We start from the raw sequence: 15298 nt of genomic DNA, 5'->3' as shown, positions 1-15298 counted from the left end.
ATGTGTGCACTACAGCAAAGCTATCTGTTCCTTCAGAGAATCTGGTTTTCTAATTTATTGTCAGTTCATATATTTCATGATCTTACAGTTCATAGATCTTTATTTTAAAGAAAGTTCTCTTAGAGTTTGCTCTTGGATAAATATTGAAGTTTGCTTCTAGCTTTGTTCCTTCCTCAACTCCCAGGTTGTGAGAGATGTGGTGGGTTTGCTCTCCCACCTACCCCCCTCAATGAGATGGGGGAAAAATAAGATGGAAAATGCTCATGGGTCGAGGTCAGGGCAGGGAGATCACTCATCAGTTACTAGCATGAACAAAACAGACTTGATGTGGGGAAGATTAATTTATTACCAATTAGAAATACAGTAGGGAGGTGAGAAAGACAAAAGTCCCCTCCACAGGCAGCACTGTGTGTATCTGCTGTGATGCGGTCTTGCATGGACAGCAAGAGAGCAACCTGCTCCACCATGGTCCCCTCCATGGGCTGCCGGGAAACATCTGCCCTGCTTGACAGGGCTCTGGATAGTATAAGGCCCTGTTTTCAAAAGAAGATCGGACCAGATTGTCTCCAGAGGTCCTTTCCAACCTAAATTTTTCTGTGATTCTGTAAATCTGCCTCTGATACTCAAACCGATGTGGAAAAACAGACAAGGCAGGCTGTAGTACTGCTAGCAATTTCTTGAGAATAAGAGCCCTGGCTCCTGTAATCTGATCCATTCCTCAGAGCAAAATGACTATACTTTATAAAGAAGGAAACTGGAGGGGAGGGCAGTTCAGAGGAAAGCAGAGACTGAGCTTTTCAGAGCTGGGGAGCGGCAGCTCACTATGTAAATCTGAACATGAGCATCCAGGAGTTGAACAGGTGAAGAAGTCTAGGACAAAAAAAAAAAAAGGAATAAGGAGAGAAAAGGCAGTACTGCATGAGTGTGCTATACCCTTGGTATACTAAACAGTTTAAGTATGAAGTGCATTCATGTTTTGAATGTGTCATAATTTATCTGAAGAAGCAGGTGCACCACTACCCTCCCCTTAAATACCTGAGAGAAGAAAAGGAAGAAAAAAAGAGTTTGGAGCATGTTTTAATACAGTCATTTGATCACAAAAAATAGGCCATTTAAACTCAGCAAGATGAAAGACCTTTCTCCAAGTTGAAGATATTTTTGTTGTTATTTTTCGTTGTTTCATGGAAGTTGGAGTGTCAAAGCAGATGGATGTTTCCTGTGCCTTGGTCATCCATCAAGACATGCTTGGCATTGTGGTTGCTTTTCTTTTTTTAGTATCATCTTTTTCTCCTGAAAGGAACGTTAATTCTGTCCTGAGATTGTTCTGGATCATTCCATTAGCTGGCTACTGCAACTGTCAATGTAATTTCTGAGTTAAGATGTTATTTTCCACTGTAGTCTATAAAGGAAATTAAGGGCATCTCTAAAATGTCACTGTCATGTATTGTATGATATATACAGTATGTCAGGTTTCATTTTGAAATATGACATGGAAAGGAAATTGTCAGAAAACCTGCATCTCTGCTTTAGTGTGGCACTAATTCTGCCAGATCAAGTATTACTGCAGCCAGTATCTTTTTTTTTTATATAGTGCTTAGATGCTTGTAGAAGATGACTACTTTATAGAGGAGGTTTAGTACCTTTATCCCTGGTTTAAGATGGGGAACACTAATAGAAAGAAGGGAAGTTACTTGCCCCTGGTCATTCACAGAATCATTGACAGAACTCGGGTTAGCATCTGCGTCTTCATTAAGTGATAATTTAGTGATGAATTTTCAGAAGTAGTGTATTGTTTGGGAGAATCATAGACTTGCTGAGGTAGGAAGGGACCTCTGGAGGTCTGTTCCAACCCCTGCGCAAGCAGAGACACCCAGAGCAGGCTGTCCAGGACCACGTCCAGGTGGCTTTTGGAGATCCCCAAGGGGGAAACCCCACAGCCTCTCTGGGTAGCCTGTGCCAGGGCTCTGTCACTGACACACACAGACACTCACACGGGGGAAAAAAAAAAAGTGGTCCCTAATATTTAGACCAAGCCTCCTTTGTCCCAGTTTGTGCCCATTGCCTCTTGCTCTAGCACTGGGCATCACTGGAAAGAGCCAGGCTCTGTCTTCTGTGCACCCTCCCTTCAGTCACTTGTAGACTTTGGTAAGATCTCCACCGCCATCTCCAAGCCTTTTCTTCTCCAGGGGGAGAAGTCTCAGCTCTCACTGCCTTTCCTCATATGAAAGGTGCTCCAGTCCCTTCAATCATCTTTGTGGCTTTTTGTTTGACTCTCTCCAGTTGTTCCATGCGTCCCTTGTACTGGGGGGGCCATAACTGGACCCAGCACTCCACGTATGGCCTCACCAGTGCTGCGTAGATAGGAGGGATTGCCTCCCTTCATCTGCTGACAACACTTCATCTATAGGATGAATAGGATACCAGTAGCCTTTCTTGTGGCAAGGGCATATTGCTGGCTCATGTTCAGCTTGGTGTCCACAAGGACCCCCAGATCCTTCTCTGCAGAGCTGCTTTCCAGCTGGGTGGTCCCCAGCATGTCCTGGTGACTGAGATTGTTCCTCCCCAGGGGCAGGACTCTGCACTTCTCCATGTTGAACTTCATGAGGTTTTGTCAGCCCACCTCTCTACCCTGTGAGGGTAGATCTGGATGGCAGCATGGCCCTCCGATGCATCAACCCTTCCTCCTGGTTTCGTGTCACCTGTGGATTTACTGAGGGTGCGCTCTACCCCCATCATCCAGATTGTTAATGAACATGTTAAACAGGGCTGGACCCAGTGCTGACCCATGGGGTACTCCTTTTGTTACTGGGCTCCAACTAGACTTTGCACCTTTGGATTTGGCCATCCAGCCAGTATTTGATCCACCTCACTGCTCACCCAGCAGCTTTGACAGCTTCTCTGTGAGAATCTTACGGGGGGCAGAGTCCTTACTGAAGTCTAGGAAGACAATATCCACTGCTTCCCCCTCATCCATCAGGCTGATGACTTCATTGTAGAACCTTAGCAACTTGGTCAGCCATGGCTGCCCTTTGAATTCATGCTGATTTCTGATGATTTTCTTCTCTTCCATGTGCCTAGAAATGGTTTCCAGGATTAGTTGTTCCACCACTTTTTGCTGGGATTGAGGTGAGGCTGACTAGCCTGTAGTTCCTTGAGTCTTTTTTTTTTTGCTATTTTTGATGATAGGAGTGACTTTTTTTTCTTCCAGTCTTCAGACACTTCTTCCTGTCACCATGATCTATCCAGGATTAAGAGTGGCCTTTCAGTCAGGGAGGTGAGATTGTTTTGCATTAAATACAACTTTTTTTTTTCTCTTTAACATGAATATCGTATTACCTACAAAAAATTTGTCTCAATATGTGTAATTGTCTCTATCCAGATTTTGATCATCCCAGATAAAGAAAATAGATTGCTTGGTGCCATTGTCTGTGTAACCAGCTGTAAGCCATGTTGGACAGATTGTATGGAATACTGATTAATGATACAGGTTTGGGGTGATTAGTCAAGTGTGTAATGAAGTCCATAGCTTCCAGTGCATTGTAGAGATGTCGCTGATCAATATAACCATACAATCTGTAGTGTCTACTGTGAAGTAAATCCCAACTGCTGGGGAAAAGTGGTGTAGTCCCTGAAAAGCTGTGGCAACAGTACACAGCTGTGCTTATTTTGTGGGACACTTAAATTTAATCTAAGGATTTAAGGCTTTTTTTCCTTTTTTTTTTCTTTTCCCTGTGATAAATTTGGGAGACTGTATTTCCACATGTGCTTTAAAAAGTGTTTCTTTCGTATTCCCACCGTCAAAGGACAGGAGGCAGAATAGCTTGGTGAATTTTGACAAACAGCATGCTGTTGTATAAAGTGTTACTTAGATCAAGCTGTCAAATATTGAAGATTGTATATGCTTGTTTTGTAGAATGTTGAATATATATATATATTTATATGAATTCAGAACTGGTCAAATACTGTCTTTTTCAGAGATTGCTGAAAATACAAAATATGTTTGACTCATATCACATTTTTATGTAGTAATTCTGCTACCGGAATGTTCCTTTTAATACTATGTCCTGAAATGTCATCAATATCTGCTCACTGCTTTGAGGCTATGTAGAGTAAATTCAGATTGTAGAGCAGAATTGGTTCTTGTTTTGTTATGAATGACCTTTTTTTTTTTTTTTTTTTTTTATAGCAATAACATGAGGTGATTTATTTACTTACTATTGTTCTATTAATATTTCTGTAAATATTTTTTCTAACTTCTAGGTAGCAGCTCAATTCCAAATTTCTTTCACATCATGAAGCGACAGTTTACTGAGACAGAGTGGGGTGTGATCAAATCTATGAATAATGAATGGATGCAGCTGGATATGTTTCATCGGCACTGGGTAATGTATTGCTTCTCTATTTAACAACTGCAATAACCTTCAAATTCCTATTTTGTTATTATTTTCATTATGATAAAATTGTATACTTCTAGAGTTACATGATCATATGGAGGTTATCTTTTATAATGTCAGAGTAAATTTAAGAGTACTACCACAGATGACATTTCTAGGATTTATGACTAATTTTAAACACACACACAGAACAAGGTAAAGGGTTCTTATCTGTATGTACCGTTCGTAATTGTAGTTGCCTGTTCATTATTACACAATAACTTAGGAATAACAAGGCTGATAACTTTTTTTTTCTTGGTAACTGGATCAGTTTATCCTGACATTTACAGTGGTGTAAGCCTTAAATTTATGTGGCCTACATTGTCTGCTCCAAAGTAGTGTTTACAGAGAAGTTTGGTTGACAACAGCCAGTATGAACAGTCCGTATTCTGAAAACAACATTTTATGTTATAGGCCCTAAAAGAAAGCTTCTTAAAGGCTATTGGAGTTGGAATTGGCTTTAATTTGCAAAGAATTGAATTTAATGTGTCTCCATTGCAACTGGAAATAGGGAAGGTGTATAAGGAGACTCAAATGTTGCTGGATGGAGATAAAGAAGAAGAGTGGACTTTTGAGGTAAGAAATATTCAAATTATTTGTTTTAATAATAACAACCAGTCTCAATGCCTTAATCAAATTGCACATTTGATGTCTTAATTGTAGCTTCACACCTTTGTTTTGTATAACCACATTGCAAAGATACAAATTAAAGCAAAGGATATAAATCAGCAGCATGTAAAAATATTTCTGATCACAAAAACACCCCAGAGAGTACATTCATTATGACGTCTCTTTATTTTTTCTGTTCCTCAAATACCTTTCTGGCACTCTAGGGAACATCTTAGAGCATGCAGGAAGTGCATTAAAGTGTATTCAGGCCTGACTTCTGAAATTTTGAAGTTCTTTGGTTGGTTGAGAATGAGACTAGTGATTAACTCCATTAAATGCTTGAAATGGAGAATGTGTCTTCAGCTCTTTGGTGTATTTATTTTTCTCTACGTGCTTGTATGGACAGAAAGCAATGGGGTTTTGTGGGTTTGGAGTTGAGGTGTGCTGGCTGGCTGTTGTGTGTGGGAATGGATAGATGCAAAAAAAATGTCTTTATTTGAAACATTAATTTGGGTTCAGTCTTTTTGGGTTTGATTGTGGTTTTCCTTGCTTGCTTTTTCTTTCTTGAAAGTTACTGAGACTTGCTAGTAAAACATCCACGAAAATGGACCAATGGCATCTAATGTGGTTTGAGGGGTGGGAGGAGAAAGAACTGGTAGGTATTGTGATCTTATATTATTTAAATGCCCTAAGAAATTAAGCTACAAAAAAAAAAAAAATAATCCCAAGAGCACCCTGGAGAGCACTCTTGTCTACCACTGAACAGAAGAAATGCAAAAGACGTGACTTGAAAGTTTTTTATAAAGCGGGCATCTTGCTTCAGGCTGTCCCAATCTCTGTCTGCTCTAAGTTTGTGCAGTAGTCATATTGCTTGCTGTCTACTGACTTTGCAATTCTATTTCACAAAATAGTCAAGCACACTTTTCATTTGAGTACTCAGCTTCCAGTATGCTTTGAAACATTTACATTTTGAAAATATGTATGTTGTTGGACACAACTGTCCCAATAGAGTTTGTCAAAATAAGTTTTCTAGTGTGTACAGGTTTTATGTAGTATACAAAGTACATAAATTATAAGGGAAAAAAAAGGAATAAATATGCCACAAGTTAAATGTTACAGATATGACTTCCTCACACTTCATTCCTTTCAGCATTTCTAGTTACCTTTGGATTTCTATTACTTTAAAAGTCTGCCCATGCTAAATCAGTTCTCATTCTAATACTGCCATGCTCTCTAGGAACTGAGCATGTCATGAAATCCACCAGTGGGAATTACAGACTGACAAAAAATATATAGAGAAAAGATTGTGACATCCCTTATAATAAGACTGTTGTCTGTATAAATGCTAACTCATTGTCAAAGAAGCATCTATCTCTTTTGACTGATGTCTGAATCTACGAATTTTGGTCTTAAGTGGCATGCTGGTTGTTGAGTGACTGAAATGGCTTGAAGTAGATAATGCAAATAACTCCCTGTATTACTTAAATGTTTTTTTTTTCTATATTAGTCGAGAATTACTTCTAGAAGCTTAATTTAATTTTTGTCTGAGGAATGTCTCATCTCCCATGTTCATCTCCTACTTCCCAAGAGCACAGCCTTATAACTAGGCAGGTTGTAGTATCTTAAAGAAAGAATTTATTATCAAGTTTAATTTAAAATATTAGCTCTGTTGGGTATAATTTCTTTCAAATATCAGCATTAATTAAAATGAAATTGGAAAAAAAAAATATCACTTTTTCAGTTACCTATCCCAGCCTAAAATTAGGCATCACTTTGCATTTAAAAACCACTTGGGTGGAGAAAAAATTGTGTGTCCATTTTGTTACTACCAGAATTCATATTTTTATTCGATTATTTGGCCTTGAACCAAACTATTGAAATAGCTTGTTACTAGAAAACACTAATTTTGAGAAATATGGGGGAGTCATTTGAGGGGATGGGATTACCTTCAACTCTTCTTGAGGTAATAGGACAAAGAGTACAGTAGAACGTCATTCAGAAACATTAAATTTTAAGATACGTCTGCTATCTGTGTGTTAAGTATGATTTGTTCATATAAGTGTTCATATAAGTAGTGTATGCTTTGCTCATTTTAAAAAAGAATAATTTGTTTAGTAACAGTTAAAAATATCGTAGTCAAGTGAAGAGCAATTTAGTATTTGTGTGAGGTTGTTAATTTAGCATGGAGTCATTACTCGTTTTATTTATTTTTAATATTATTAAATAGTACTTTTTGAAGAAGAAAATCTTTCAGGATGAAGTACTAGTTAATTTTAATAAAAGTGAAGGAAGTGGGTCAATAAAAATTCTGGCAAGTTTTATAGTTTAAAGAGTTAAATATATGTCTACAATATGTATCTGTAGCAGACTTTTTCTATAGAAAAAAAATCTTGTTACTGATATGCAAAAATTTAAGTGTGTTTGTGACTTTTTAGTCACAATTTTGTTACTCAGGAATGATGCTTGGATAGCACTTACTGGAGCCTTTATTACAGAATTTAAAATAGGGAGCAAACCAGTTTCCCATCCCAGTTTTCATATAGGCAGTTCATACAGGAAGCTTCCATTTGTCCTAAACTTCAGTCAGCATTTAGAATCACCTGCCATCACTGCTGCTGCATGAATCATTGTTCACATTTTTTCACAGCAAATATTTGTTTGGCTTGTCTGTATGCAAACACCTTACTTCCAGAACATGGATTTCAAACTGGAATTACCTGGGTCAATTAGAAGCATATTTGGTAATTGTTGTTGGCATGCAGCAGTAATGGAGTCTTTCACCCTCAGTAAGAGAAGTTCGTTCTGTTGTATTGTCAGGAATAAATAGGAATGAAAATTTTTGTTCCCAAGACTAGCTAATCCAACCAGATTTACACAGCAATCAATTCTGCTGACTGGAGGTGCAGTTTTCTCATAAGCTGTTCTGTTGAGTGAACCCAGACTGATTTGAATCCCAGACACATCATTCTGTTAAGCCTTTGAAGTGAGGCAATTATAATTCTCATTGTGTCTTTAGTTGGAACAGTTCCAGTAAGTTTGGTTCAGAGAAAAACAAATTGTTTTCTGTTTCACAGACAAAACAAATGTATCTTAACAAAACAAATCCTGTGCCTCAGGGGAGTTCCTGTACTGTCCTTTTTGTTTCCTGTACTGCTCTTTCGGTTAATCTTCTATTTCTGTGTAAGAAGTTGAATTTGATTTATAAGACAGTGTATGGATATGAATATGGAGGCTGGTTGGTTTTTTGTTTTTTTTTTTTTTTGGTCTCTCTGCTGCGTTATCTCCATAACATAAGGGTTTTGCTGCTGGAGTCCGGAAAAGATCTCATTCCTTTCTGTATTTTTTCTGGGCTTACAAGATGAAGGGCCTAGTTTATTACGTTTAATTATAAGATGCTGGGAACTGTTTTGTGTTCTCTAATGTACTGAGGACATGTGAACTAAATGACAAGGAGCCTACTGAACTATGCACTGGGTGTGGTCTCTGCAGGACAATGGTCCCCCTTACCTAAAGAGTCACCTCCTGTTTAAACGATGCTTTGAGCTGACAGAAAATGATTTTGTTGACAATATGTAGGAGACTTTACATTATATACGCTTATAGTTGCAAAAACAAGAAATAATATAAATGTTCACTCTACAAACGCAGATTTCAGTACATTTAGCTTAAAGCTGTAATGGTTGTTTTCAGACTTTGACCTGCAGATGTAGGCCACTGTGTGCTGTGCTGTGTGCACAGTCTCATCAGTCTTCAACCTCTTGGACAGGCAAAAATTGAGAAAAAAGTTGGGCGGTGATTAAGGTGATAAAAACTGGATATGGTGATTTTTTCCATGTAGACAAGCACAGCACATTGCCGTCCTGAAGCTTTATAAATTGTTTGCCAACACTTGATAAAACATCTGATAGGCAATTTTTTGTTGCTTTTTGAATAAATTACAGAAGTACGTTACATGTACGGATGATGAGGTAGTATTTTTATCCTTGGCTTATTTTCAGTCTTGTGATGTATTAAAGGAGTAGAAAACTTAATAAAATATTTCATAGCAAGTACAACTATAGCTCTTGCAATTACAAGAAATACAGTTCACACTACAGGTTTGTTGGCATTTTCTCTGGGCATCAAATATTTCTACTGATACAAAGTTGAAGTAATCAATCATTTTCTTAGTAGCACTTTGCAGGAAGACTAAGCAACATGAGCTTGATGTTTTTGGTTTTAAATGAGTGACAAATTTTGCTGCTAAATCAATCAAATACGCACAACTCAGGTGCTGAAGTGACTGAAGTAAAAACACACTTACACTCCCACACCAGCACGTATCTGCCAAGACACCCATATCTTTGCCAGTAAAGTCCCCCAGCCTTGTAGTTGTGCTACTACACATGAGTAGAGCAGCTGCTGTCTTGGCTGAGCTGGGCTGCGTAGATCTGAGCTGAGCATCTTGGCACCTGTTTTATATACAAGGCTACTGGGGAATCACAAAAATGGTATTCTTGCAATTGAAATCTTTGAAAATGCTATATAGCAGATGAGCTGTAGGAAGCCTGAGGCAGACTGACAGCATTATTTTAGACGACATTTTGCTTAGATAAAATAAAAAAGGCAAACAACAACCTGCCAGAAGAATGGGAGGACATCGTGATGCTTTCTTCATATAACATGGTGCGTTGGAGTATTTTCCGAGGAAGTGGAAATGAGTTCAGTCATACACCTCCAGAAAGCAACCAGACTAGTAGCCGACGTTGAGATTAATGGTGACATATAAATTGTTAATTTTTCTAGGTAAAATTCTTGCCTTCAAGAATTCTTCAATTCTTGATTTTCATTTTAAAAAGGTTGTGCAGAAATGGTGTGAAAAGTTTTGGATACAGAACCAAAGGAAACATTTTTCCCTTCTTTAAAAAAAAAAAATCAACAGTTATGACTTGACCATAGAGTAAACATTATTCAGAAATAATAATATATAAAAGCAGATTCTTTCGAAATAAATTGTTTCGGATGAATTATTAGTCTTTCTGAAGAGGAGGAGGACTTTTAAACAAAATTATTAAATTATATATACTATTAAAATATAGCTATTACATAGTTATAAATTTTGTGTGTGTTTGTGGAAAAGGGAGTTACATTAACACAGAGCAGTGCTCAGACTGTCATGTCAGAAATTGACAGTTGTGGCCTTACATGATCCAAGAGTGAGAGAGTCACTGGTTTAAGCTTATACTTTTGTTGCTCTTCAGAATACCCTCCAGAGAATGTTCACAGTTCATCTCATCAAAAAACATATGGTTAAAATAGTTTGTATGTCTTGTGACTTAGAAGGGACGACTGATAAAGGAAGACTGAAGTCCCAAACCTGCATGTAAAAGTCTACAAAGGAGAGAGATGATGCTAACCTATAGTAACCAGTTCAGCCTGGCTTAACTGTATCTGCATCCTTGAGCTCTTGAACAAACCTGTGAAGAACTATTGCTTTCTGAATGTCATTAGTTTAAATTATTTTAAATAATGCTTTGGTGTTGTTCTGAACCATATTCTGACTGTACATATAGTCTTTGATGGAAACAAGAGTAAAGGAAGTGTTTCTGCATTGCTGTTTTTTTGTCTTTACTAGGAAACCCGGTTAGATGACTATCATCATGTTGCAGTGGCTCTTGGGAAGCAGGAGGGATATGGACATCAGCATTCTGATGTAAGAAATTAAGAAATGTTTGCAGGTCTTCGGAACTAATCACTTGAACGTAAACTTAACCTGATGCCATATTTAAAACAGTCTATAGTCTCAGATGTAGGGCCAAGGAAAATAAAGCTTACCTTAACCACAGTGTTAACCAGGTTTTTCATTGGACTGTTACCTTTAGTCCTATTGTGCCTATTTCAGAAAAGTGCTGGGAAGGACTTTGTTTAAAAAAAAAAGTGTGTAGACTTGATTTAGAAGAGGCACTTACAGCTTCTGTCAGATTCATGCAACTGTACTATTTGCCTTGCTGGAATTACACATGCAGGTAGCATTCAGCAGACTGCACAGTAACACAAGCTCAGAAAAACAAGCCTGTTTTTCTTTGAAATACAAATTTCCTTGAAGTGATGAAACTAATAGAGAGACCATGACTCATTCATCTCCAATATTGGAGCTTAATCTGGATTTAGCACTGGGAATTGTGAGTTGATTGTTACAGCTTTTGTCCTTAAGTAGCGTGAGTTTCTGGGAGGAGACTGAATGCATGCACAACCCCAGTGATTGCTGGTTTTAAAAGGCATACAGGTAGGCATTCCTCTATTAGAATAAATCCTGATGCTATCATCTCAGATAATCATGTCTGCTGTAGAACAAAGGAGTTTGTTTTTCCTTTTTCTGGACTTAAACATTCATTCTGTGGTGTTTGCAGGACTCCCTGTGCCTTGTTCTCTCAGGTTTCTGACGTGAGTCTCAAATAAAAACTTGCTTTTTCTGTGTGCCCTATTACATGTTTCTGTGAGTTAATGTACAGCCTAAATTAGAGACAGTGATGTTGGTCTTAACTGTAATACTTTCTTATTCAGTAACAATATGCTGTTTAAACCGTATGGGGAAGGTTGCAGGAAGAAAAATTGAGATATACTAATTCATGTAAAATTGTGTTTTCTGTAGGTGTGTTTCACGGAACCTAATCAACAACAGTTTACATTATTGACTTTTGAAGATTTAGTCGCATCTGGTATTCCAATTGCACCTGAGGATTCTGCATGTTGGGACAACTTCTGTTCTAAGCAAGAGACTCCAGTGAAACAGAGTTCACATTCAAGATAAGAATGCTTCCAAGCAGCGGTAAGGGGGAGGGAAGGAATTGTCAAAGCTCTCATGCTGTTCTTCAGGTTGTGGAAATATGTGTACATGTATAAATGAAAAGTGTTTTTCTTCATTTAAAATATTTCCTTATTTAACAGTCTGATATTCACCTTTTCGAAAATGACATTCTTTATCAATATTTTAAAAAGATGCATGTTTCCTTGCTGAAGGAATTCTGAGTGAAGTCTAAGCTGATCACGTTTCTTTGCCTTTGGTTCTCACACTTAAATTAACCTTGCTAGGAACAAGGAGCAGAGCTACAAAATACTGTTGATCAGTCAACAAATTTAATAAATAAAAGTGTATTTCTGTACTGTATGACAAAACTTACATTATGATATGTTAAAAAATGTTATGCCTTGTTTAAAAAAAAAAAGTTTTATTCTCCAATGGGTGAATAAAACCAGAGGAATTGGTACAAATCCTTTTGCTGCTATTATATGACACAAGTGTTGTACAAGATGTGAAATTTGTATAATAGCAAGCAGAAGTCTGAATTGTACTACCCTGGGAACAAAATCCGTGTAAAACTAGTTTGAGGCAGGGAATTACCTTAAATTTCATATTAATTTCACTTACAACTTTGGCTAATTAAACCTTTCTATATGTAACTTATTATTTGATTTTTAACTTTTTTTCTCTTTTTTTCTCTGGGTGATAGATGTGTCAAACAGCAGTTAGATTTTCTAGGCTTGCATTTACAGCTTTACAGTCCAAGACACTAAGTCATGGGAAGAAAACAAAACAGAACATTTGTTTGTTTTTTTTCAAATGATTTTTCAGCATCTGAAGACAGAACATTTTACTGTGTTACAGTGAATTACAATTTTTAGAAAAGAGCTATAGATTTTGAGTGCAGCTCCAGAATATTTTATACCGTTTTTCAGAACAAATACTCTTTGGTAACATGGGTCCCCCAAGTGCCATAAATACATTGTAGTCTTCCTAAATGTAAGAACCTTAAAGACCATGTAGTTCCAACCCTCTGCCATGGGCAGGAACACCTGCCACTAGACAAGTTTCAAAGCCCCATCTAACCTGGCCCTGAACACTTTGAGAGATGAGGCATCCACAGCTGCTCTGGGCAACCTGTTCCAGGGCCTCGCTACCCTTACAGGAAAGAATTTCTTATTCATATCTAATTATCTAATCTAAATCTATCATCTTCTAGTTTAAGAACATTCTCCCTTGTTCTATCATTATCTACTCTACAGTAAAGAGTCTCTCTCCATCCTTTTTGTAAGACCCCTTTATATATTGAAATGCTGCAGCAAAGTCTTCCTGGAGTCTCCTCCAGGCTCAACATCCCTGCTTCTCAGCCTTTCTTCATAGGAGAGGTGTTTCAGCCCTCTGATCATCTTTGTAGTCTTCCCCTGGACCAGTTCCAACAGGTACACATCTTTCTTGTGCTGGGGCCTCTAGGCTGGGCTGCAGCACTCCAAGTGGGGCCTCAGAAGGATAGAGTGTAGGGGGACAATCACTGCCTTCCACCTGCTGGCCCCTCCTTTGTTGAGGCAGCCCAGGATGCAGTTGGCCTTCTAGGCTGCAAGCACCCACTGCTGGCTAACGTTGAGCCTTTCAACCACGAGAACCCCCAGGTCTTTCTCTCCAGGGCTATTCTCAATGAGTTCTTCTCCCACTCTGTACTCATGTCTGGGATTGCCTCATGTCAGGTGTAGCACCTTGCAATTGGACTTGTTGAACCTCATTAGGTTCTTATGGGCCCACTTCTGCAGACTGGTCCACATCCCTTTGAATGGCATTCTTTAGTATCAATTACACCACTCAGCTTGCTGTCATCTGCAAACTTGCTAAGGGTGCACTCAATCCCATTGTCCATGTTGCTAATAAAGATATTAAACAGCACTGGTCCCAAGACAGACCCCTGAGGGACACCACTCATCACTGGCCTCCACCAGGAGGACATTGAGCCATTCATCACTACTCTCTGTGTGTGGTCATTGAGCCAATTCCTTACCCACCAGTTGTGTTGGGGCCCAAAAATGAATACAGTACTCGAGGTCTGGCCTCACCAGAGCCATTGGAGAATCACTGCTTCTTTGTGCCTTCTAACTTGTTTACATTCCTCATGGCTTCATTGTCAGGAGTACTATGTTATCACCGACCACTTAGTCAGGTGCACCCCATCGTATGTCACCGTGTCCAGTGTTGCCTTCAGGGGGCAGTGGTGACCTGGTTCAGGAACGGCACGGCAGCCAACCCCAGGCCACTCGGTCCATCGGCTCACACATACCAATGTGGTGGATGGCAAATGGCATTTATTGTCGAGTCACATGGTGTTATATACCCAAGGCCCATAGCGTCACTTCCGCTTGCTTACATCACAGACCACACGCTACTGTCCATCAAGGGAGGGGCTCCACCTTTCCATACAGCGCGACATCTTCCGGCCGCCAGACCCTAACTACCCACATTTCCCCCCTCCCTATGCACAACCAAATTAGCTAAAATATAACAATCTTAAGATGTAGACATCATAACTTAAATAAAAAACGTAAGGCACAATAACCAGGAGAAAACTAGGAGGTAACTGGCAACCCTGAGTAAATACACTGTTAAAGTAGTTGTTGGTGTTCTACCAACATAATGTTAACTTTCTCTAACCGACTTTTAACAAACAACACAAGCTTATTTAGTATACAAGGTCCAAAGATAAGATCACACAAAGGCATTGCAGCCACCCACCCACGGAGGCTGCTTCGCTGTTGTCTGGATTCTGCCAGTGTGGAACTATCAGGCTTAGACAGGACGCTTGCTGACTTATTGTCTTCTCTTGTCACCAGGGTATACAGATTACAGGGGTGTCTGATGATCCGTTCCTGTGAACAGAAACTCAGTTTTCATTAGTTTTATTCTGAGTCGCGGTCAGGTCACTGCGCCGAACTGGCACCAGCGCCCGATCCACCGTGATCTGGCAGATAGTAGGCGAGTTGATCATTCCTTGAAGCAGCATTTTCCACTGGAAGTTGGGGCGTTGGCTGTTTGGAGCTTCTCTGGCCTCACGAGTTGCCATAACTTCATGGGCCCGCAGGCCCTGGGCTTGCGGCTGGGGGGTGATCACTGTTGGGTCCGTACCCATTAGCCACTTCAGGCTAGAGCCATATAGTGGGTGATCCGCCCCAGTAACTTGGGCCAGTTGTCTCGTACAGTTGTCCTCCCATTCTTGTTTAAAAACAATCATCCCCCCCTGTCAAAGATCAGTCTACAAGTTTGTTTTATATCAAACAGGAGCATATCGTCTCCCCCGAAAACACCATCTATGAGGGTAGATGATTCTTCATTGCAGAATGAGGCCCTTTATCTGCAATGGCTTTAACAATCACTTGTACATCCTTGTGGTTTATTGGTGAGTGAACCCTCTGCCCCCCATCTGTCACCCAGACCGGGAACGCTAGCATGGCCGATA

At 39.2% G+C, this 15298-nt stretch overlaps 1 protein-coding gene across 1 annotated transcript in view; it reads left to right on the top strand.

Moving 5' to 3' along the window:
- AASDHPPT (aminoadipate-semialdehyde dehydrogenase-phosphopantetheinyl transferase) overlaps window positions 1-12896 on the top strand; it is a 28233-nt gene extending 15337 nt beyond the window's left edge. Inside the window, exons 3-6 of the mRNA XM_032194697.1 lie at window positions 4261-4382; window positions 4848-5009; window positions 10657-10734; window positions 11674-12896. Coding sequence (XP_032050588.1) covers window positions 4261-4382; window positions 4848-5009; window positions 10657-10734; window positions 11674-11832 — 521 coding nt within the window. The 3' untranslated portion in view covers window positions 11833-12896. The remainder of the gene's footprint in view (window positions 1-4260; window positions 4383-4847; window positions 5010-10656; window positions 10735-11673) is intronic.
- The last annotated feature ends 2402 nt before the right edge of the window (window positions 12897-15298 follow it).

The sequence above is a fragment of the Aythya fuligula genome, chromosome 1 (assembly GCF_009819795.1).
Source record: "Aythya fuligula isolate bAytFul2 chromosome 1, bAytFul2.pri, whole genome shotgun sequence".
Lineage (NCBI taxonomy): Eukaryota > Metazoa > Chordata > Aves > Anseriformes > Anatidae > Aythya > Aythya fuligula.
Note: the sequence above shows the minus strand (reverse complement) of the source record. Positions and strands in the feature narration are given on the sequence as shown.